Source organism: Cervus canadensis, chromosome X (genome assembly GCF_019320065.1).
Source record: "Cervus canadensis isolate Bull #8, Minnesota chromosome X, ASM1932006v1, whole genome shotgun sequence".
In the NCBI taxonomy this organism is placed as follows: Eukaryota; Metazoa; Chordata; class Mammalia; order Artiodactyla; family Cervidae; genus Cervus; species Cervus canadensis.
In genome coordinates, this window is record NC_057419.1 from 22615130 (window position 1) to 22640638 (window position 25509).

Here is a 25509-nt window from a genome sequence, read left to right on the forward strand (position 1 = left end):
TACATGACAACAAGTAGACACAATCAATAGTACAGGGTGATTCAAAGTGAATCAGAACTAGGTTATACATGAGTAACTTTTGAAAACCAATCTTTAAAGGAACTACCACAGTTATTTGGATAGCATTGGGAATGCTCAACACATGCTCTTCATGTCACATTGGTTCCAGGGTTTGGTTCACCCCAAGCCCTTTGCACATACATCCCTGTTGATGGTTGAAATGGCAGCAAGAGATATCTCTATGAGATGGTACAAACAGAAGGTTCTTGACTGTATGTTAACATACAACTTAGTTTCTGAGTAGTACTTTTTTGAGAATGTTCAACACCTTTTGAACTATCTTAAATTTTCTGAGCAGTGTCATTCAAACACATGACTCTGTTCTTCAATGATTTCTCTCCCTTTAAAAGTGAGATAAATACTACTCCTGCCTGCCAATGAAGGAGATGCGGGTTTGACCCCTGGGTCGGGAAGATCCCCTGGAAAAGAAAATGGCAACCCACTCCAGTATTCTTGTCTGGGAAACCCCACCAACAGAGGATCCTGGTGGGCTACAGTCCATGGGGTTGCAGAAGAGTGGGACACAACTTGGAGACCTAACAACAACAATGTCTAGGAAAGGATCATGCTACATCTAGAGGTATAACAGGGATTCATTCAGTGGCCTGTGATCTCAGGATCAGAGAAACTATGAAGGTACTGAAACCCAGAGAGGTTGAGTGATTTTTCTCAAGGTCAAACAGCAAGAGGGATTAGAACTCACATCTACTCCAGAGCTGCTCCCACCCTTGGGCGGGCTGGCAGGGTCAGATTCAGAGTGCAGCCACACAGTTCAGACCCAAATGGCCACCACTCCTGAACCAAATAGCAAGTGGCAGACCTTTCCCAAGAATATACCGCCCTACCCACCTGCTAATAGCAATGCCCTTGGCTCCATTACTCTGCCCAGGAGAGCCCAGTTACCATGTAACTCCCAGCTGCAGCTCTGGGGGTCTCTGAGCACTTGAACATCATTGGTTTAAAGAAGAAACACTTTCTCTCTCTCTACACACATAACTTCATTTTTTAAAATCAGTTTGAGACAAGAGAGTTTTTTCTGTTGGATAAAAAGCAGCTGCTCAGCTATAACAAGCCAAGAAGCCATTACTAGCAGCACATTATAAACAAGTTTGGGCAGGGCGACACCTGAGAAAAGTCTGTTTTGGATTCTGTTGAAAATGAGAACATCACATATTATAACTAAATGGAAACATTAAGGTGATAAAAACATCATTATTTGTATTAAAACAATAATGACATTTCTCTTATGCTCTTACCTTATTCCTCTAATGGAAGAAGCTGTAAAATTCCATTCATGAATTTGTTTCTGCAAGATTCAAGGACAAAAGTCAGTATTTTGATCTTTTCCATGTAAAGAATCATTTTTGGTCTCATTGTATGGTGAATCACTTCTGCTAATTTTTACTTTCAGTAGAATTTAGCACTTAAAGCAAAGTGGTTTGCATAAGGTGGAACACGAGAAACATTTTCCATATTGTAAAAATTCATTTGTATCTCTAATCCAGTTCAGAACAATCTAAATTTGAAACAAAAACAATAGGCACACTGTACGCACACAGTGAGTGGCCTTTCATTTTCTGTCAACACACCAGGAAAACTCTAAGAGAAGTTTGGGAACAGCCCATCCAAGTTGAATGACTGACAAAAATGTTTGGAGAGGCAAGAATGTGGCAGACACCAGACAGTATCATTCAATCTCTTTTCCCCCCGGGTACCTGGCTAGACTACACTTCCCAGCTTCCTACGTGGCTAGGTGTGGTCATATGATGGAGTTCTGACCAATGGGATGTGAACAAGAGTGTGCTGCCTGTGGGCCTGGCTCACAAAGCCTCCACAGTAATCCTCTCCTCTCCATTCTCTTTCCCCATCCACTACCAGATGCAATGGGAGCCCTTCAAGCCCAGACATGACACGAGGCATAGATAAACTTTTATCATCATAGATAAACTGCTATTTGGGGGGCTAGTTTCCATTTGGGGGATATTTGGTAGTATCTAACCTGCCATGATTAATACAAAGACTAACTGGGATTTCAATCTGTACAAGAAACACTTAAGAAATACATATACAACTCTGTCCTCTTCCTCCACCAACACCCCTTGCCCTTAAACTTTACACAAAGGTGAGCCTCAGAAAGAATGTCTGAATTCTCAGATTTAGAAGAGTCACAGGTTACCACAGCAATACAACAGAGAACCATTTTAACTAAGAAAATATATTTGGTTAGCCTGAGGAATGCCATAAAGCAGTGGTCCCCAACCTTTTTGGCACCAGGGACCCATTTCATGGGAGACATTTTCCCCCCCATGATTGGGGTGGGAGGGATGGTTTGGGGATGATTCAAGCTCATTACTTTGATTGTGCACTTTATTTCTATTATTATTACATCAGCTCCACCTCAGATCATCAGGCATTAAATCCCAGAGGTTGGGGACTCCTGGCTTAAATGACCAGCAAAGCCTCACAGAGAAGTGAGAGGCAAATGAATGAGTATATTGTCCAGGAGAACAGCCACAAGCAGTCAGGGGACAAGTTTCCTGCTGTCCTAGAGCAATAGCAACAGGCACAGCTGGGAGAACAGTTCCCAATGGGAGAAGCACAGTTTAGACATCTTGATGAAGCACCTACTACACTCCATGCAACGTACCAGCCCTGGTATGTACCATGACAGGCAATGACAAAACCACTGTCCTCATGGGGCTTACATTCAAGTGAGGGGAGATAGATAGGCAATAAATCAAATTGTAAGTGAAGAACTTGGTGGAGGGTGAAAAGTGCTATGAAGACAAATAACACAGCCAGTAAGGTGGGGCAAGAAGTCATGATTTTTCAAGCAGAAAGCTAAAGGGGGTGAGAGAATGAACCGTTCAGATAAGTGGGGGGCCAGTTCCAGGCAGAGGAAACAGTAAGTGCAAAGGCCCTGAGGCAGCAGTGTGCTTGGCATGTTTGGGGACCAGCACAGAGGGGAGTGAGACTGGAGGGGAGTGAGAGAGGAGGCTCGGAAGATCACGCAGGCCTCTGGAGGCCATCATTAGGATTTGAGCCGCCACCGTGGGTGAGAATCACTGAGAGCTGTGAACGTGGATGAAAACTTGAAAGCCAATCACAGAGCTATCTGAATAGAAAGCCTGCGTGTATTTCAAAGGAGAGGTGTGCTCTGAGTCACTCAAAGAGAGTAGTGGTGGAGAATAGGAGTCTGCTCTGGATTCAGGTACAGAAATAGGAGCCCTGGCAGATTCGGGAGAACCTTGTCTGACCCACATACACCGGCAAGAAGCTGTATGTGTACAGAAAGCTCAGTCACGCAAGTTTTCAAAGTACTCCCAGATGGCAGGTATACTCTGGGTAGCTTTAGGGAACTTCTTGATTTGGGAGGAAGATTTACTGGTTAAGAAGTAAACCACACAGACCTCCCATCTTTCCCTTCATATCATTAGCAACAGGCATTGGAGGGGGTTCCTGCTTTGTAGGTCTATGGATATAAAAATATAGAAGTCAAGCACAGACTTGCCAGCAGTTGGGTAGACACTTAGGGAAGTGGATAAATGAGACAGGATGTTCTTTGTACATGATACAGACTTTTGGGTAGCCAACAGACATTCAGTGCAAGAAGGGAAAGTGTGCTTAGAGACACCTTTGCAGAAGTTAGAACTTGGGTTGAATGAATTCCGGGGAGGGAGAAAGATAACAGAAGTGCACATGTGAACCCCTACAGGGCCAGCTTTGGCCCGTGCAATGGTGGATGAAGCTCTGGCTGGGCTGAGGGTCGGGGAGGGGGAGGAGGAGCAAGGAGGGGCAGGGTTATATAGGTGCTTGACACCTGGGAAAAGAGTTTGAATTCGGGGGACTTCCACAGCCATCCAGCGGTTAAGACTTCACCTTCCAATGCAAGGGAGTGTGGGTTCAATTCCTGGTTGGGGAGTTAAGATCCTCCAATTAAAATAAATAAATTTTAAAAGAAGATCCCACAAGCCTCAGGGCCATAAAAACAAAACATAAAACAGAAGCAATATTGTAACAAACTCAATAAAGACTTTAAAAATGGTCCACATTAAAAGAAAAAAAAAACCTTAAAAATAAGTTTGAGCTTTATCTGGAAAGTCACAGGATCCAGTAATGATCTGGGAATATCAACAAGGTCACTACAAGGGTTTTTAAAATTATGATTAAACTCTTAAGCTGAAATACAACATACATTCAGAAAAGGGTACAGTGATCATCTCAACAAATTTCCGCAAAATGAATACCCACTGTAACCAGCATCTACACCAAGAGACAGAACCTCAGCAGCAGCCCAGAAACCCCCCTCACACCCCTGTTCCCAGTCACTCCTGTCGACCCAAAAGCAATGGCTACCCTGGGTGCATGGCTCCTGACCCAGGGTCCTGGAAGGTCAGTCAGGACAGCTATGACTGTCCTCCTGCCCCGAGCCTCCTGCTGGGCAGCATCTTAGTCCTTCCTGAGAGGGGATACTTCACCAAACCATGATGAGGAAGTAGACTCACAATTTTAGCTTTCCATGGCGTCTGAAGCCCCCAATAAGCACGCACTGGAGGCAGAGCCAGGGTGGGCTCTGGAGAAAGGGGCTGGGAAGTCAGAGAAGGGATGCCTTCAGAATCCCCTAGGAGCTGACTCAGCCTCTGCCCTCCTACCCCTAGAGGGGAGGGGAGCTTTTGGTGTTAAAAGCATAGGCTTTGTTGCTGTTCTTAACAGCACTGACTTTTTGTGTAAGATGTCCAGTGGCTAATATAAGTATAAACGGCACCCCCCTGCAAAGAGTTTTCCAAAACCAGCAGCCCTACCCGTATGGACAGTGATGGGGCCACGATGCATCTGTCCGGACCCAAGAGGAGCTGAAGGAGAAACACTGTATTTGTTCTTGCTCTGTGCAGCCCCCCTGCATTGCTGTGCTGGGCACAGCTCACGCCAGCTTGGGAGGCCAATCCTGCACATCTCCTCCTAACCCTGTGTGTGGTGACTCGACCATGGTTGCTGGAAACTGGCCAGGATGGGAGTATTTGCACCGCAGAGCTCAGTAAACACAACAAATCGCCCTCTGCTCCCACATCCCCTGGATAGCTGCTAGTTAAACATTCACCAGCCTAAGTTTCTGAATCCTTGGCCGATGAACCAGAGCTTCATCTCATGGTACAGCGGTGCTGTCTGCAGGTGAACGTGTGCCTGTGTGCAATCGCTTCCCACCACCCATAGCCCACCGGGAAAAACTGCAAATCCACGTAGAGAAGTATCATTTCACTCTGGACTAATCTGCTTGCTTTTACAATCTGCAGAATTTCAAAAATGTAAATGAAAGCAAAAGCAAAGCCTTCCTCTCAAAGAAAAAAGGCAATTTATATTTCTCTCAGACATTTGCTCTGACAACTACCAAGCACTGTGCAAAACATTTCATCAGTCAAGGAAAACTAGCATTTGCTGCTTATATAGTTCTTTCCATTTCTTATTACAGACTATGTACAAACAAAGCAAAACATTTACAACTAGTGAGATGTTATACGTACCAATGGAAAGTTCCATTAAAGACTTGCAACCATTATAGAATTCCAAAAGAACAAAACCTTTTTGCTCTAAAAGTCTGAAGATTCCCTTTAATAGGATCAGCTTTTTTCATAACTATTAATACTTGTCAAAGTAATGAGGTGTCCACACCCTGTTGGAATGGCCATCATCAAAAAATTTACAAACAATAAGTGCTGGAGAGGGTGTGGAGAAAAGGGAACCTTGCCCTTGCCACAGTGTTGGTGGGAATGTAACTTGGTATAGCCACTACAGAGAACAGTATGCAGGTTCCTTAAGAAACTAAAACTAAAGCTACCATATGATCCAGCAGTCCACTACTGGGCATATATCTGGAGAACACAATTCAAAAAGATACATGCAGACTTCCCAGGTGGTTCAGTGGTTAAGAATCTGCCTGCCAACGTAGGGGACATGGATTCGATCCATGATACAGGAGGATTCTGCATGCCCTGGGATAACTGGGCCACACCACAACTACTAAGCATGCACTCTAGAGCTTCCAAGCCGCCACTACCAAAGCCCACATGCCCTAGAGCCCATGGTCCACAACAAGAGAAGCCACTGCAATGCAAAGCCTGAAGACCACAACTACAGAGCAGCCCCTGCTTGCTGCAACTAGAGGAAGCCCATGTACAGCAATGAAAACCTGGTACAGACAAAAATACGTAATTTTTTTAAAAAATTAAAAAAAAAAGACACATGCACCCCAATGTTCACTGCAGCACTGTTTATGATATCTAGGACACAGAAGCCACCTAAACGTTTGTTCATCAACAGAGGGATGGATAAAGAAGATGTGGTACATAAATACAGTGGAATACTACTCAGCCAGTAAAAAGAATGAAATAATGCCATTTGCAGCAATATGGACCTAGAGATAAGTAATACTGAGTGAAGTCAGTCAGACAGAGAAAGACAAATATGTATCACTCATGTGGAATATAAAAACAGGCTACAAATGAACTATCTACCAAATAAATAGAGTTACATATGTAGAAAATAAACTTTTGGTTATTGAGGGATAAGGGGGGAGGAGAGATAAATTGGAAGACTGGATTGACACATATACAGTACTACATATAAAACAGATAACTAATAAGGCCCTACTGAACAGCATGTGGAACTCTACTCAATACTCTGTAATGGCCTATATGGCCATATTTATCAAGCGTAACTAAAACTTTATATCCACTGAGCAACGGAAAGTTGTTGTATCAAGACTATTTCTGATAAAGAGTTTCTAGTATGATTTTGAAACTCTTCTTATTCTCTGATGTTCTATTTTATTTTTGAAGATACAGCTTTTTTTTTAAATTATTAAGACATAATTGCTCACACTCTTGTTTCCAGGGGTGGGGGGGGGGATCCTTCTTTGCCAAGTTGAAGGCAGAACTCTCCCCCTACTCCATAGAAACAAAGACAGAAAACAGATCTATCTTATCAAAGGTGCTACTTATTACTACAAAATATTTTATTAAAGGAAAACTGTGATGAAGTACTTCAGACACAGAGAGATGAAAATATACTTCATGAAACAAAACATGAGGCCTGGGGCCCAGCATTTGTGTAATATCTTTAAGGGGCAATGAAAATGTTTTCTCTCCTGCATTGCTGGTGTTGAGTATGAACTGGAATGGTACAAGTTGGACAGGAGCTATTGAATTTTAAACATATATAGTCTTGAATCCAGCAAGTCAAATTCTGGGACTCTTTGCTCCTGAAAAATCTACAGGTGCATGGTAGGATGTAACCATCAGGATATGGACCAGTGTATTTACAATAGGCTAGACTGCAAAATTGAAACCTAAGTGTGCATTAGCAGCAAAGTGGTAAAATAAACTATGGCTCATGAATACTCAGAAATGCACCACTGTGACATGGGAATGTAGGGGATTTTACATTTTAAAAAATCAGGTGGATCACTGTGTGCCATATGAAAACTGTCCATGGTGTATGCATCACTTAAAAAGGGTAAGCTGCAAAGTAACAAGTCTCACCATATTATCTCACTTTAATGAAAATGCTTCTCACGCTGTCTATATGTGTATTATATATATAACGGGTATATGTACACACACAGTATACATATATAACTGAGCTTAGAGAAAAGTATACATGGACATCACTGGTGGGAATACAGAACAGGTTTGAGGGATCTGAAGGGACTTTTACTTTATTCCTTATCCACTTCCTCATGTTTTAACTTCTTTATCAACAAGCTTGCATTCATTCATATATATACACACATATACACATATAGATACAAATAATTACATACACACACACACACACACATATATATATATATAAATACCTTGCTTCCTTTTCCCAACTGTGATTACACTCTCTCATATACTTCTGTCACTCAGAAGTTAAGCACAGGTGCCTGTTCTTTCAAGTACCACAATATAGTTAACTCTCCTACATGAAAACTGAATTTTTAATTAAATGATACAGAATAAACAGAGAGCTCTTTATGATTGTTTTCTTACCACTTCTGTGGGTGAGACATGCCACAGAGAAACGGTCCTCTCCTCAGCTTCACTGTTTATGGAGACATACGAAGGCTGGTAGACTTTGGTTGGTTCTATCACCAAAACCTAAAAGAACAGAACCGATTCTTGTGCTGCGTGGGAACATGTTGCAGACCTCACCCTGCCCAGTGAGCAAGTGGGGAGCTCTGGACTCCACAGACCCTCTCTGAGCACCTACTGGTGGATATGCAATAAGGGAACATATAGAAAATAAGGAAGAAAAATGGTGGGGTGGGGGAGACACTTGTTTATTAGATAGAGTGGCCAAGAACAGCTTGCCCGAGGAGGTCACAGAGAACAAGGAAGACTACAGTTTTTGAGAGAAATGAGGAAGTAAACTGGAGGATCCACAGGTAGGTACCCAAGTCTGCAAAAAACGCAAGAGGATGCAGAATGAAGTGACAGTCCATGAGTTACATTTTATTGTGCTGAGGGAGAGGGAGGGAGAGGAGCAGTAAAATTCCAAAATTTTACTATTAGTGGTGCACTGTTGTGGAACAGAGTTTCTCCCCCACAACACTATGGACATTTGGGGCTGGGTCATTGTGTGATGGGGGCAGGAGGCTTGTCTCATCTTTGTGGGAGGTTTAGTGGTGTCCTTGGTCTCCACCCCACTAGCTGCCAGTAGCAAAAGCTTCCCCACAGCATGACAACCAAACTCTCTCTAGACACTGCCAGATGCCCTCTGGGGACAAAAACCACTCCTAGTTGAGAACCACTATTTTAAAGGATATAGCCAACCTTTTCTAGTGAGCTGATCTCTCACTGGCTGACTTTGCATAAGATTGATGAATCTCTTAACATTTTCAATTATTCTAAAGTTTTCTTCCTTTCAGAGTATTCAATAATTTGACAGTACCAATCCCACTTTCTTTTTTATCTTCAAGATTTAGTGTTTCTTACTGGAAATCTGAGTCCATTAGTAACTTCATTTGTTGCCTCAAAAATTATATCTAGCCAGAAGTTCAGCCGTTCTTGCCTGGGTGAATGTTCAATAATGGGTTTCTTGAAACGCTGAATTAACAACAAGTTCTGAACTAATGACCGCAGGTACCTGGAAAGACCACAAGTACCAATAAATTAGATTTCCAAGGAAACAGTATTCAATCCTCCTCCCTTTAAAAGAAGTTTCACCAAAGCTTTAGTTCTTAAATTCATATTGCGTAGCAGGTACTTGTTAATCATTTGGCAGCCACATACTTAATTACAAGAAACCCAAATGGAGCAAAATAAGCTTGTCCAACAAAATCATAGAACATGCCTTTTTACTAACATTGGGCTAGACCTCAATTTTGGTACATCTTGTTCAAAGCACAAAGACTGGCAAACATTTGCTATCTTAATTAACAAGAGCAAGTGGTTTGAAGTTCAAAGGAACTGCAAAATGACAAAATTTCAAACTCAGTGTCTTTTTCTTTTCTAACAAGACAATTATAGATTTATATATAGTTGTAAGAAACAATACAGAGAGATCCCATGTATCCTTGGCCTGGTTTATACCGATTGTAACATCATGCAAAATTCTAGAACAGTATCACAATCAGGATATTGACATCGACACAGACATCGACACAGTCAAGATAGAAAAAATTTCCATCTGAAAGGATCCCTCATGTTTCTCTTCTATAGCCAGGACAGTTTCCTTCCTACCCTATTTTCCTCTTTGACCTCTGGTCATCACTAATATTAAACTCAAGGTCTCTTTTTTTAAAAAAATCAGATCTGACCTGGGGGATCTTTAATTTATGAAGTTTTCAGTCTCACCACATCTTTACTATCTTTAGGCAAATTGAACTTTTTAAACATAGCTGCCAGGAAGTGGTAGTCTCCTCTCTGGTAGAGAATGGGGTTGAGGCGAGGTGGTTACAATGATAGTATCAGAGCATTATTTTGTCCTTTGAGGATAAAGTCTGGAGCTATCCTGGGAAGGTATGGTGTTGTAAAGGATTAACTTGGCAGGCCTGGGTTTCCAAACTACATATTCCAAAGAAAGGTCTAGCCTTTGACTGGCTTCTGAAGCATCAGTTCTAAGCCCTTGGGATATCCTGCCTGCTAAGAGTCTTTGTCCACCTTAGGCCTTGTGCCAGGCCAGCTAGTCTATACTAACATTATGATTCACGGTCATATTGTATCAGTGTGATCTCTGGAGAGGCTGGGGACTCAGGTCAGCTACCTGCATGCTTCATGCCTACATAATTATCCTCAATAAAAACCCTGGGACTTCCCTGGTGGCTCAGTGGTAAAGAATTTGCATGCTTGCCAATGCAGATTCTTTACACAGGATCAAAACTGAGACACAGGTACTGAAGTCCATGAGCCTAGAGCCTGAGCTCTACAACAAGAGAACCTGGTGCACTGCAACTAGAGAGTAGCCCTCACTCACCACAACTAGGGAAGAATCTGCACAGCAGTGAAGATCCAGCACAATCAAAAATAAATAAAATTATTTTTTAAAACAATTAATAGGGAGTTCCTGGTGGTCCAGTGGCTAAGATTTTGTGCTTCCAATGCAGGAAGCCCAGGTTCAAGTCCTGGACAGGGAACTAGATCCCACGTGCCTCAACTAAGAGTTCACTTGCCACAACTAAGATCCAGAGTAACCAAAATAATAAATAAATATTTAAAAAAACAATTAAAAAAATAAAATAAAACAATTAATAAAAACCCTGGACAACAAGGCTCAGTGAGCTTCCCTGGTCGACAGTAATCTGTACATGTTGTCATACATCACTGCTGGGAGAATTAAGTACTGTCCACATGACTCCACTGGGCTTTCCTGGTGGCTCAGCAGTGAAGAATCCACCTGCCAATGCAGAAGATTCGGGTTCAACTCCTGGGTCAGGAAGATCCCCTGGAGAAGGAAATGACAACCCACTCCAGTATTCTTGCCTGGGAAATCCCATGGACAGAGGAGCCTGGCAGACTACAGTCCCTGGGGTAGCTAAGAGTCAGAGGCGACTTAGCAACTAAGTAACAACAACCACATACTACTCCACTGGAAGAGGACAACTGGAAGCCTATTCCTGGTCTCCCCTGAGCTCTGCCCTAAGTGCCTCTTGTCTTTGTTGATTCTAATCCATATACTTTTACTGCAATAAACCACTGCCACAGGTATAACAGCTTTTCTGAATTCTATGAACTCTTTGAGCAAATCATGAACCTCAGGGTGGTCTTGGACACACAATAGGTACGAACACTGTAAGTCAGTCCAGGTTCTGATATAATGGGAATGTAGTCAAGCCTCAGAGCTCATCTCCAGAGAGTCAGCTCTGTCTGCCTCAGATGCAGCAATACACCATAACATTAGAGTGCTTCAAATAGTGGCCACTCCAGGAGAGCTGCAAGCTCAGCCTACCTCTGTGTTCTCTCAGCCTCAGAAAACTTTCAAGAAGTTCATAGGGTTTCAGGATCAAATTTAAGTCCTCTAGATGAGGAGGAAACACAGTCAACCCTAGGTATGGCCACTGAAATTCCTATCCCCTAGAGTTCAGATTGGCTCACTGAGAGGACACACAGAAGGGGACAAACATGGATCATTAGAAGCAAAAATGTTTTAATTATGTAAGTGATCCAAATGCATTTTAGACAAATCAGAGGATAGATTTAAAAAGCAGATTCAAAACTTCTTCATTGGCTACCTCCCTGAGACAACCACTATCAATATTTTGGGGACAATCCATGACTCATCATTTATTCATTATACAAATATCTGCTGAGCATCTATTGATTTTATGAGACTATAGCAATCAATGGCGGAACCATGATTCTAGCGGAGCTCAGTGTCTATTGGGAAATCAGCTATTGCCCGACTCTCCCAGACCCTCCTCCAAGTCACATATGAAACAGAGGTTTTTAATGAAAATGAGTCAATATAGAACAGTAGTTCTCAAAGTGTGGCCCCCAGGCCAGCAGCATCAGCTTGTAATTTCTAAATGCAAATTCTCAGGCCCTACCCTATACCCTCTGAACCAGAAATCCTAAGGGTTAGGCCTGGCAATCTGTTTTAATCAACCCAGGTGATTCTGATAATGTCACTGATAGAAAAAAATACATGCTGCATCTGGCTTTTCTTATTCAACGATAAACCATGAACACATTTCCATATCTCCAAGTATTCTTTCTTGCACATTTTAATGGCTGCATAATGAGCTAACTAGAGGCACTGCTGGGCTTCCACTTTCCTGACCATATCTATGATGGGTGTTTTAGTTCGCTTCAATTTGTGATAAAAATCATTTACTTGGTGTACTTTGAGCTTTACTATTTGCTTTCTCACAAATGCACAATATGGACTGGTACCCAAAAATGCTCTGCTCTTGAGAACCTACATGATCTGAAAAAACTAACGGGACTGAGAGTTTTGTCTTGGAGACATAGCATGTAAGGATATATTCTGTGGTGGGGGGGGGTCTGTCTGTTTTTCCCTCCTTTCACATAAAACCAAGGGAGACTTTCTGCCTTAACTTTGCTTTAATGAAGAAGTCAGAAGGAAAAACACAGCAATTGTTATTGTTTTTTGCATTCACACCTTTTCCTCCTGGGTTAACTTTTCAGAACAAGACTGGATATTGACATGGGTGATAAAAATGCATAGGCATGACTCACCAGACGGCAGGTTTCAGTCTGAACAACCTCTCTGCTGCCTGGACAGCCTTCCCAACATCATTGGCCAACATGCTGACACTGAAGAACTGACCTACATCCCAGTAGTTGTTCATTTTCTCCAAGCTCCCTTTTCTTCCCAACAAACTGTTCAGCCGGACACCTGAATAATTTGAATTTTAGATAAAGTTAAGACAAATCTTCCTAGTTTCTATCATATCATGTAAGCCTTTAGATAGAGGAGAAACTGGGCATTGTATTTGGGCTGCAGCCTCACGTATGCTATCAGAGAGTAACTGTCCCTTTTGCGATATAATGCTGGTTGTTTTTGTTGTTGTTTAGTCACTAAGTTCTGTTTGACTCTTGCGACTCCACGGACTGTAGCCCACCAGGCTCCTCTGTCCATTGAATTTCCCAGGCAAGAATATTGGAGTGGGTTGTCACTTCCTTCTCCAGGGGATCTTCCCAACCCAGAGGTCAAACTCACGTCTCCACCATTGGCTGGCAGATTCTTTACCACTGAGCCACCAGGGAAGTCCCCTTAATGCTGGTTATTTGAGCATAATTTTGAACGCTGGACTTGTGTTGTCAAAGCATATCAACATGTACAGTCATGAACAGCTTTACCTATTTTCCTCAGTTCCATGGAAGTTTCAAACTGTTGTCCAGCAACTATCAGCAATACCGCAAGGTTGATTCCTGAATAAAGAGATGGCTGGAGGGCAAACCCTTTGCGATACCTGTAATTATAGAAGCACCAAAAGTCCCTTTATATCAGCTTATTATAGTAGAAGAAAAAAGTGTAAATAATAGCACATATCAACCTTCTCATGAAAATTTTTACTACTCTGTTTTCCAGCTCTTTGCCCCTCCCTGCCCATCTTTACAGATAGCTACATGCACCAATCAGATAGCTTCTTAAAAATTTCATAATAGCAACACAATAGCACTAGGGAGTTTTAAAATCTTTCTTCATCAGATTTATAGCTTTTAGAGAAAAGCTATGGTCATTGTATAAAATAAGGAAAGTACATTAAAGTGTACAAAAGATATTTAAAACCTATTATAATTCTACCCCCTAAAGTGAGCCACAATTTCAACATATCATTTTTAATGTTATACTCCATTTGCACACTGAGCATTTTTTATTTCACAGAAATCTCAACAGGTATAGGCCCTTTCTCTGTAGGCCGTCTGTTTGTTTGTATCACAAAATGGAATTATTTTTTCATGTAAGAAGCCATTCTGCCAAAATGTTGGATCCCAAAGAGCAGTGGCATAAAGTGAGAGAAGGGGAAGTGATGGTTTACATTAGGATAAAGAACAAGATCCTACACTGTGAGTGCCATTTTTATACTGAAAGGTTCACCATGCCATTCAAAATTTTCTTATTTATCACTTGTCTACACATAAAAAATGTATTTCTCTTCCATGATGAAGTATGAACACCAAGATCAGGGAAAAAAGAATCTGATCAATGAAGTAATGACACAAAAAATGTCTTTCTGTAAACCAGTAGTGATTTTATCACTCATGTGACAATAGGAGGATTAAGCACCAACAAAACATTCATTGTGAAAGGGAGAACTTATCGGTTAAATCTGATCATGTCATGAAATCAGTTAAAATCTGATTCTGTGAACTTTGTGGCATGATACAAGTACCCTCAAGTGGAGCCGAGGACATGAAGAAAGTTCTTCCAACCCCAGTCAACAAAATTCCAATAAAATTGAACCCTCTCTCCCTCCCACTCCTGGTATGTTTTGGGGATTTTAAATTCCATATGCTACTATATGTGACTTTTTTTTCCATTTTCTTTTATTATGGAAAGCTATCTGGGAAGAGGGCATAGGGTGGTTTCTCTATGTTTGTTATCCACAAATCAAACAGGCCCAGCTTGGGGACAGACAAGTCTCGAATTCGCAGTCAGGACTGCAGTCCCAGGTTTGTGTCTGTCTGTCCAGCCCCATGACTTTGGACTGGCCCCCTGCCTCCCTGAGCCTCACGTTCCACATCTCTGAGAGCAGGACGATCCCCATGGCCTCACCAGAGCCAATATGCCTTGACCAGAAGATTAAGCTTCGCGTGCTCCTGTACTCACAGCACTACCTTCCGAATTGCACGGAGGGGGCTCCGATGACTTCCTTGAAGGAGCCACAGGCAGTCATTTCCTGACCTGGGGGTTGAATTCTTGCCCACGGTGGTGGGAACACAGCTTCCTATTTTGCCCCTGCCAATTATTTTCCTCCGTTTCCCTTCCCTTCAACACCCCGAGTGATTCCTCTTGACCATGCAGTGCATTGGGTACTACTGGGGATTAACTAAGACTAAAAGAAGGTCCCCACCCTCTAAGAACCTATACCATGAAAGAGGTCGTAAGATCTACACACAATTAGTGAAAATACTAATTTTCATGAGTGTGGCAAATAACCTAAAACCACACAAATCCATCTAGAGGGACTCACAGGAGACAGAGAGGCTTGAGATATGGCACGAAGATGGACAGAATTGTAACAGCAGCGATTTAGAAAGGGAATTCCCAGCACAGAAAATGGCAGGAGCGGAGCTGGGAGTTTGGGGAGCTCCTAAGGAACTCTAGTTTACGTGGACATATATCAAGTAGTGAGAAACAGGGCTGGGGCAGGTTGGAGAAAGTCTGCAGAGCACCCAGAACGGTGATCTATGAGTTTGAAGTTGTATTTAGTAGGGAGTGCAGAGGTATTTTGGGTCTTTGAGCTTCAGGAAAAGTAAGCTGTTAATCTGTGAAGGATACACTCCACAGACACCAAGCAGAGAACCTACCTGGGATACTGTTAGAACATTCCTGGCAAGAAAGTAAAAAAAGAAAAAATTGGCACCGACTGAGGGTGGTGGTGATGGGAAACGATGGTTAGGGAGGAAGGGAAGGCTCACAGAAGGGCTGGAATTGGGAAGTGACTGTATGAGGAGATAAGTAAGTGAAAGTCACCAAACATTAAGCAAAAGTGCACGCGAAGAAGGCTAAAGAATGGTGGTTAAGAGAGCAAGACAATGGAAGCTATCCCTTATGGAGAGGAGGGAATAACTTCAGTCTTAGACATGTTGAGTCTTAAAGACCAGCACCATCTTGAAAGAATAGATAAGCAAAGAGTGGGGCAATGTGGGGCCAAAGCTTAGGATAGGGGCTGGGCTGGAGACTGACTACAGTCCAAGGTGTGGGAGTGACTGGGATTACCAGGGAGCAGAGTAGATGGAGAGAAGAGGGGAGAGGACAAAGTCCAATTGATATAGAATGAAAACAAAGAGGAGGGAGAAAGGGAGAAGTCAGAATTAAATGAGACCAAACAGCGCTACCAAGAGCTCTTGTGATGGAAATGGATGATGTAGGCTGTTTGCTCTATCTTCAAATACACCCAGGTTCTGACACTTCATTGTTTTCATCATTACTACCCTGGTTCAAGCTACCATCAGCTCTTCTCTGAGTTTCTAACTGTTCTCTGGGTCAGCCCTCATCCACGTGGCAGGTTACTTAATAACCACAAACCCCTGCCAAACCACTAAGCACATGCCTTGGTCAGGTCTCCCTCTCACAGGTGGAATCTGCATCTCCACCCCTTTGAATCTGGGCTGACCATGTGGTTGGCTTTGACCAAGAACATGCGGCAGAACTGACCTTGTGAGAGTTCCTGAGCCTTGAGAGGCTTTCTGGTTTCCACATTCACTCTGTTAGAATGCTGTCCACCATGTAAGGGAGCTGGTCTTGCAGGACTAAAACCACTGCTAGAGAATGGAGGCTCCCACCAACAGCCGGCACCAGCTGTCACATGTGACTGAGGCCATCCTGGACCTTTCAGCCCTGCTGACTCTCCAGATGACTACAACCTTAGGAATGAGTTCGGCACTTCAGGACTAGAATCAGCAGAGGAACTGCCTGGGCAATCCACAGAATCATGAGAAATCAGAAACCCTTATGTTAAGCCACTAGGTTTTGGAGATGCTTGTTATGCAGAAAATGATAGCTGACACACCCCCTAACATGTATTCTTTGCATAACCGTGAGAGTCCTCTGGTTAAAATGCAGCTCAGATCTTGTCACTCCTCTGCTCAGAACATTCCAGCACTGTATCATCTCACTCTGAGTAAAACAGTCTTCTTTTGCATTTCCTGCCACTCCCCTCCTTGCCCCTGCCTCATCATCTTTGCACATACTCGGCATGCTTCCTCCTCTGGGTCTTTGCTGAGGAGACCCCCTCAGCTCTTGTTCTTTCTGTCCCCCACCCCACTTCTGGAACACAGTTATCTGCAAGGCTCATTCCCTCACCACCTACACTTTATTCACCTTCACTGAGCATCCTATATTAAACTGCTGACAACTCCCAAACCTCCCTTCCCTTGTCCCTGATTAACTTTTCCCCAAAGCCCTCACCATCAGCTGATATTCTATGTTACTCTATTTGTTTGTCTGACTTTCCTTACCAGCAAGGCAAGGTCCATGACGGTGTGGATTCAGATCTGCTATTTATCCCCACCATCTAGAAGAGTTCCTGGCATGCAGTAAACCCTCAGAAAACATTTGTTGAATGAATAAATGAATAAGAAATGAACAGCTGACTGAGAGGATAATGCCATGATGGTGGTAGAACAAGGTTCTAGAAGGAAGAGCTGGGAAGGAGGGTGCTGAGCTTCCTTGCCTCTATAAATGCATGAACTTATGAGAAAAGTGTTAACAGCAGAAAATCCTGTTTCTAATGGTTTCCTTTTGGAAAAAAGAATCTGGAAATTCCCAGACCACATGAATGGCATCTTTCTTACTGCCAGCAAACGGGCAGATACACATATGTAGGGAAAAGACCTGGACCCTGAGCTTGTGCAATTCTCTTCTTTGCAAAGATGCATGTGTTACTGACGAAGGCGGAGGGTTTACCATTCGATGGCGCTGTCTCTGCTGGCATCATCTTTGCAGTCCGAATCTAAGAAGATGTCCTTGTAGATCCTCCCACAGAGGCAGAACATGTCAGGGGCCGGGTGGTCACAGCTCTGCAGAACCTGGAGCATGACCTGCAGGGCCTTCTCACGATCACCTGCGCTGTTTCTCCTGAAAGATTCAGTGATAAGATGACACGTCTGACTCTAGACACGGAGTGTATATATCTATGTCTATGTCTATATATGCATTCATTTTGTGAAAGGCTGGTGCAAGGATGCTGTGCTTTAACAGGAAAAAATTTAAATTATCTTTCATTTTTCATATTCAAATGAAACAAGTGCTTAAGATCCACACCAGTAAGTCTCATTAAATCATACTCAGTCCTTACCTGATTTTTTCTAAGTTAGACCTAGACTGTGGATGAAAGTGTATGCAGATCAATGTATTTGGAAAGACAGAAAAAAAATAATATGGCATCCTCCTGTCGCTGGATGGAGAGTAAAGATTTCAGAAGCTAAGCCTGAATCATGAGGATGAGAGAGTCTGACACAAGGTTCCTTTGGAAAAGCCACAGGGTCCCCAAATTCAGAAAGCCAAGATGAATTTAGAAATATATCTTGGCATTTCTTGACCTGAAATGTCTTGCCATCCTCAAACAGGGAATGACTCTACCAGTAATTCCTGTTATACTCATCAGAATCAGAATTTATTTATATATTCACAGATTACAGTCTTCTTTATTAGTATATTATATGGTAAAATGTTCATTTTATATACAGGAAATGGATTTCTTAGACAGCTGTTAAATTTTTTTGCCACAAAATATCTTGAGTTTGTGGCTGTGAAATATTAAAAGTGTTCCTGTGAAGGTTTGGAAGCATATGTCCATCAGTAGTGAGGACTGATTAAGTCAACTATGGTTAATGCTGTTCATATTATAATATAAAATATTAAAACATTTCTAAAAATAAATGAAGCAACTTCTATGTAATACTGCTATGGAGAAGTCTCCAGAACATCCTGTTAAGACAAGAGAGCAAGGTGTTGAATACTGTGCACAGAATGTTACCTTTTTATTTAAAAAGGGGGGATGTGAACAATAAATGTATCTCCTTTCATTTCTTCAGCAACCCACTCCAGTACCCTTGCCTGGAAAATCCCATGGACGGAGAAGCCTGACAGGCTACAATCCATGGGGTCGCAAAGAGTCGGACATGACTCAGCGACTTCACTTTCACTTTCATTTCTTCAAAATGGAAAATAAAACGGTAAGAAAAATGGCTACTGATAGGTTGAGGGGAAAAAAAAACATGATGAAGGGGGAAGGGACAGATAGAAAGTTCCATTAATATGTCTTGGAATTTGGCTTTGAAACTACATAAGATTTTTACATAATTACTTTTAAAAATGAGACAATTCTTAAAATATTGCCTAAAAAGAGCTTGCTAATGAACATACTATCTGAATTTGTGGCTGGGGCAAAACAAAACAAATGAACCTATACATCTGGTTGACAGCTTACCCACAAAAGAGAAACAAATTTATCACATGATTTACAAACACAACAATCCAATTGTATTTTCCTAAGAGGATATAACCTAAGGAAAAAATATAAATGCAAAGAAATCTTATACAGTTTCCAGTAATCATACTATATAAGTGATAATAGTGTGTGTGTGCACAGTCATGTCTGACTCTTTGCCAAGCTCCTCTGCCTATGAAATTTCCCAGGCAAGAATACTGGAGTGGGTTGCCATTTCCTCTTCTAGGTGATCTTTCCATCCCAGGGATCAAACCTGTGTCTCCTGCATTGGCAGGCAGATTCTTTACCACTGAGCCACCTGGGAAGTCCAAGTGATGAGACTAGTATGGGTGCTTTGAAAAAGAAAACAAAAATATTAATTTAGTATCATTAAGAACCAGAATTTTCAGCATAGGAGGAATAAATAATCAAAGAAGCAAAAATCCTATAGTCCTAAATTTGGATTGGAATATCAGTAGGAATTCATGAGGTGGTCTCCCCAGCTCTATCTACCAAAAAGGTCCAAAGCAATGACCAACTCAGTAGCAATGAGAACCTTCAAGCACTGACTGGGGTCTGTAAACATCATCTCTCACTAAAGAAACCAGGACTCCTTGAAAGAATCACTGATTCAACATATGTCTAAGATGATCCTGGAACATCTTAACCCACAAAGAAGCAAAGAAGCTACTAAACTCTTATCAAAGACTCAGAAGCCAACTTGAAAGTTTTTGGCTAAAGAGGGGACAATTTGAGCATTAAGAAGAAAAATAACTATAAAGCATTGAAATACATTAATTATCACTAAAATTATGAGTTCATAAAGATCTTATAAAACCTCACTGGTCACTCTTGGAGGATACTAACAAACCAATTCACTGTTTTTGAAAAATGATCAAGGCAAAATTAAGCATACAGCCTCCTTTTCCCATACAAACAGTAACCAAGTCATTGATGAGGGAAAATTTCTCTTTATAAATAAAGTATTTGTGCTACTAACTCAGGAATTAATTATAAAATTCAAATATCACTATTTTACAACTTCTAACAAAATAATGGATCTAAGAAATGATCATCAAGGGCCACTAGCATCACAAAAAGAAAAAACAGATGAAGTACACGATCAACTATTAAGTAGTCTTTAAAAAAATAAAACCAACCTAAATAGACATTTCTCCAAAGAACAGATAGATAGTGAAAAAAGCACATGAAAAGATCCTCAAAATCGTTCATTATCAGAAAAATGCAAATCAAAACTACAATGCGATATCACCTCACAGCAGATAGAATGGCTATAATCAAAAAACGCTACAGGCAATACATGTTGGAGAGGGTGTAAAGAAAAAGGAACCCTCCTACCCTGTTGGTGGGAATGTAAATTGGTACAGCCCCCACGGAGAACAGTATGGAGGTTCCTTAAAAAACTACAAATAGAACCACCACATGATCCAGCAATCCCACTTCTGGGGAGATTATCAGGAGAAAAATATAAATCGAAAAGATACATGCCTCCCAATGTTCACTGCAGCACTATTTACAATAGCCGAGACATGGAAGCAACCTAAATGTCCATCAACAGAGGAATGAATACAGAAGATGTGCTGTATATGTACCATGTAATATTACTCAGCAATAAGAAAGAAAGAAATAATGCCATCTGCAGCAACATGGATGAACCTGGAGATTGTCATACTAAGTGAAGTAAGCCAGCAAGAGACAGGTATCATATGATATCACTCATATGTGGAATTCAATTTTTAAAAATGATTCAAATGAACTTATTTACAAAACAGAAACAGACTTAAAGATGTTGAAAACAAATTTACGGTTACCAAAGGGGAAACATGGTGAGAGGAGGGATAAATAAGAGCTTTGGATTAATATGCACACACTATTATATACAAGATAGGTAACCAACAAGGACCTACTGTATAGCACAGGGAACTCAACTCAACATTCTGTAATAACCTATACAGGAAAAGAATCTGAAAAAGAATGGCTATATGTATATGTATACTGATTCACTTTGCTGTAAACCTGAAGCTAACATGATATTATAAATCAACTACACTCCAATATAAAATAAAAATTAAAAATTCAAACCAGAATTTGAAATAAGCCTCCAGATTTAACTACCAACTTACAGGAGTTGCGGGGTTGGGGGTGGGGTGCGGCAGAGGGACTTACTAAATTATACCACAGGGATATGATCAACAAAATCCAGAAATTTGCTAACTTTACATGACAAATGCTTCTTTGACAAGAAGAAAAAGAAAAAAATAAGAGGAGAAAAGTTGATAAAAACTAAGAGTATCAACAAAATGCAATGTGTAGACTTTGCCTGGATCATGTTAAACAAACTCACTGTAAAAAAAAAAAAGACACAATTTGGAAAATCTGAACACTGATATTAAGGAAATACTGCTAATTTTTAGGTATGATAACTGTGATGGTATTTTATAAAAAGTTCTTAATCTTTAGGACAATACCTTATAGACGAAATATTTATCATTGAAATATCATGTCTTTGCTTCATAATTAACCCAGTGTTGGGGTAGGGGGAGTCAGTGGGAGTGGGAAACAAAACTGGCTTGTGATGGTAATTACTGAGGTTGATAAGGAATAAATTGGGGTTCATTATGTTACCCTCTACTTTTGAATATATTTGAAATTTATATAGTAAAAAAAAGGGATGGTAATAATCCTGACTTAACAATTATACTTCTGGAATCTATACTATAGAAATAAGATATATAATACATATATATTTTCAAGAATTTTTGAACAAATGTTTATTATGGCATTGTTCACAATAGTGAAAAACTGGAGATGATCCAAATATCCATTAACAAAAGAGTGGTAAAATATATTTTGTAACAACCAAACTACAGAATATCATAAAACCCTTGGAGAGAAGCAAATCCATATGTAATTATATAGACCATCCATAATAGCTCAAGGGGAAAAAATTGCTGAACTAAATGAATAGCACAATCCCACTCTGTAGTAAACACTATTCACACATAAGTTTATGTGCAGAGACAAAAGTCTGGAAGGATACACATTAAATTGTCCAAAAAATGACTGCTGAGATTTGTACAAGGTGCTCCTGTGCTTATTTTACTAATAACTATTCTAATAAAGAGATTATTCTTTTTAATTTCTGGGCAATTTTACAACAGGCTCTTTTTTATGCTTTCTCTCCTGAGGACCCATACCTCAAAAGACTACTATGTCATCCAAGAAGACAGATTAGTACCTAAAACAGCCTTTCTCAACTGGGGTTCTGCTAGAGCAACCCTAGAGAAAATTATTTGATTATCTGAGTGACTATTTTCTCCATTCTCCCAAGGATGGTACATAGCCCCATTAAGGATGTATGAGTTTATTCAGTTAATACAATGAATGCCTTAGGGCTTAATTCTCTTGGAACCCAACCTGGGCTAAGAAGGGCTAATCTAGACACTTGACATCCTTCTGGAAGCCTGCAATAATTAGGCCTCTATTTCAACTCAGACTTTGTCTATTTTCTGTCTTGGTCTTGTCCTAATACATTGAATCCTTCCTCTCTTTGGCCATAGGATCTCTTGATGAACAGCCTACCCATGATATGCTTTAATTTTTAAGAGCCAACAGCTACCAACTCAACTCAAATTTACTAAAGCATTTAAATAATTTCTAGAGTCTGTTGTGAGAAAATGAAAAAATTAAAGCTTTAATGTGGCACAAAATTTCTATAACTGTTATGAGCCAACTTTTGAGGTGTTCAGATTCTGAAAAGAATGTACTTAACTCTTTTAAATGCTTAATTATTGATTTCAGTCCAAGTTTGTTTGGTTGGTTTTCTTTAGATCAATTACATCAAGATTTCCCTTGAACTTTTTCATTAACTTGAAACTTACCCCTGTTACTCACAACAAAAGGTCTTTTGAGGATAAACAAAACAAAGAATCAAACATTTGCAAAAAGTGAAAAGCAAAGGGATTTTCAGCTTAAAAGCCACTTTCAGATAGGTGCTAAACAGCTAATCCCTTTAGTGGTTAATAATCAGTTTTCAGATCTGCTTATTATTTTCAGATCCCAAAATATCCAAGAATAAGCCTATAGATAAATACTTCTGTGTGTAATCAGTCCAGCCACATCTGTTTCTGATAACAAGACCATTTCACAATTTAATAGAGGAAGTTAACGAAGACAGTGGGGTCTCAACCTTGGCTGCATACTAGAATGACCTAGGGAGCTTTAAAAATCTTGCTGTCCAGGCTGTACCTCAGACCAATTAAATCAATCTGTGGAGATGGGATTCAGGCATCAGTATCTAATACTGGACAGTCTGATTCAGTAGGTCTTCATCATTGCTAAATCCACTGATTAATTCTCAGCCCATGTCTTTGACCTTCCAGCAGCATTAGACCATTGAGTACTCCCTGCTCCTTGAACCACCTTCTTCCTTGGCTTGCAGAATACCACACTTTCTAAATTTTCCTTCTACTTCAGTCTAATTTTCTAGTTCCTATTCATCGCGCTGATCTTTTAACACTAGAGTGTCCCTAGGCACCATGCTTGGACTTTTCACCAGTAACTGCACCAGATCCCTTGGTGATATTATCCAGCATCAAGATTTTTTTGAGCCATCTATAAATATATTCTGACGATGCCCCCATTTCTATCTGCAGCCCAGAGCACTTCCCTGAACTCCAGACATATATCCACTGCCTTCTAGGCATCTCACTTGCATGTCTAATACCTCAAACTCAGTGTATTCAAAACAAAACTCTCGATTGTCCCGTCAAATCTGTTCTCATAGTCATCTTCATCTTAATGTAATGGCTGATCCATTCTTCCTGTTATTCAAGCCAAAAACTTTGGAGTTAAGTTTCATTACTTAACTTTTGTTCACTTTTTTTTGTTCACCTTTTGTTCACTCAACAAAATCTGTTGGGTTTTATTTCAAACCATATCTAAAAATGGCCTACTCCTCATGAATTCCACAATGACCACCCTGGTCCAAGTCACCATCATTTTCTGCTACCACTCTTACCCCTCTACAGTCTATTTTCAACACAGCAGTCCAAGTGATCCTGCTAAACTCTAAGTCTGAACATGTCTCTCAAAACTCTCCATACAAATCATATATCTGATAAGAAGTTAACATTCAAAATATATAAAGAACAATAAAAAAAACCCACCAAAAATCTGATTTAAAAATGGGCAGAGGATCTCATAAACATTTTTCCAAAGAGGGCATATAGATAAGCTAACAGGTACATGAAAAGATGCTCAACATCATTAGTCATTAGGGAAATGCAAAAACCATAAGATATTACCTCACATTTGTTACAATGGCCATCATCAAAAAGACAAGAGATATAAGTGTTAGTGAGGATGTGGAGAAAAGTGAACTCTTGTGCCCTGTTGGTGGGGATATAAATTCGTGCAGCCACTATGGGAAACAGTGTGGAGGTCCTCAAAAGATTAAAAACAGAACTACTTTATGACCCAACAACTCCACTTCTGGGCATTTATCTAAAGGGGACAAAAGTACTAAGTCAAAAAGATACCCACACTCCTATGTTCATTGCAGCATACTTTTCAATAGCCAAGACATGGAAAAACCTGTGTCCATACACAGATGAATGAATAAAGAAAATGTGATGTGTGTGTGTATATACACACATACATACACACAAACACATACATATACACATGTTCACAATGAACTATTATTCAGCTATAAAAAAGTAAGGAATCTTTCCATTTGCAATAACAAGGATTGACCTTGACAGACTTATGCTAAGTGAAGTAAACCAAAGAGAGAAAGAAAAATACTGTATAATCTCACTTATATGTGGAATCTAAAAACAAAAAACTGAATTCATAGGTATAAAGAACAGATTGGTGTGCCAGAGGCAAGGGGTGAGAGATGGGCAAAACAGTAAACTAGGTCAAGACTGCAGACTCCCAAGTATAAAATAAGTAAGTTTTGGGGATATAATGTACAACATGATGACTATAATTAATACTACTGTATTGCATATTTGCAAATTGCTAAGAGAAATCTTAAAAGTTCTCATAACAAGAAAAAAGATTGTTTATGTAAGGTGATGGATGTTAACTAGACTTACTGTGGTGATAATTTCACAATATATACATGTATTGAATCATTATGTTGTACACTTGAAACTCATATATATGTTATATGTCAATTACATCTTTTAAAAAAAATTCCCCCCAGTGGTTCCCACCTCAGAGTAAATGTCAATTCTCTTATGATGCCTGACAAGGTTCTGTAAGATCTGGTCCCCACTGTTTCTCCAACCTCATCTCTTACTACCCTCTCCCCCCAC

At 40.5% G+C, this 25509-nt stretch overlaps 1 protein-coding gene across 1 annotated transcript in view; it reads right to left on the reverse strand.

Moving 5' to 3' along the window:
* MAP3K15 (mitogen-activated protein kinase kinase kinase 15) overlaps positions 1-25509 on the reverse strand; it is a 137494-nt gene that overhangs the window by 33668 nt on the left and 78317 nt on the right. Inside the window, exons 7-12 of the mRNA XM_043459288.1 lie at positions 17638-17808; positions 13362-13474; positions 12738-12897; positions 9036-9186; positions 8091-8198; positions 1317-1366 (exon numbers count right to left, since the gene is read on the reverse strand). Coding sequence (XP_043315223.1) covers positions 1317-1366; positions 8091-8198; positions 9036-9186; positions 12738-12897; positions 13362-13474; positions 17638-17808 — 753 coding nt within the window. The remainder of the gene's footprint in view (positions 1-1316; positions 1367-8090; positions 8199-9035; positions 9187-12737; positions 12898-13361; positions 13475-17637; positions 17809-25509) is intronic.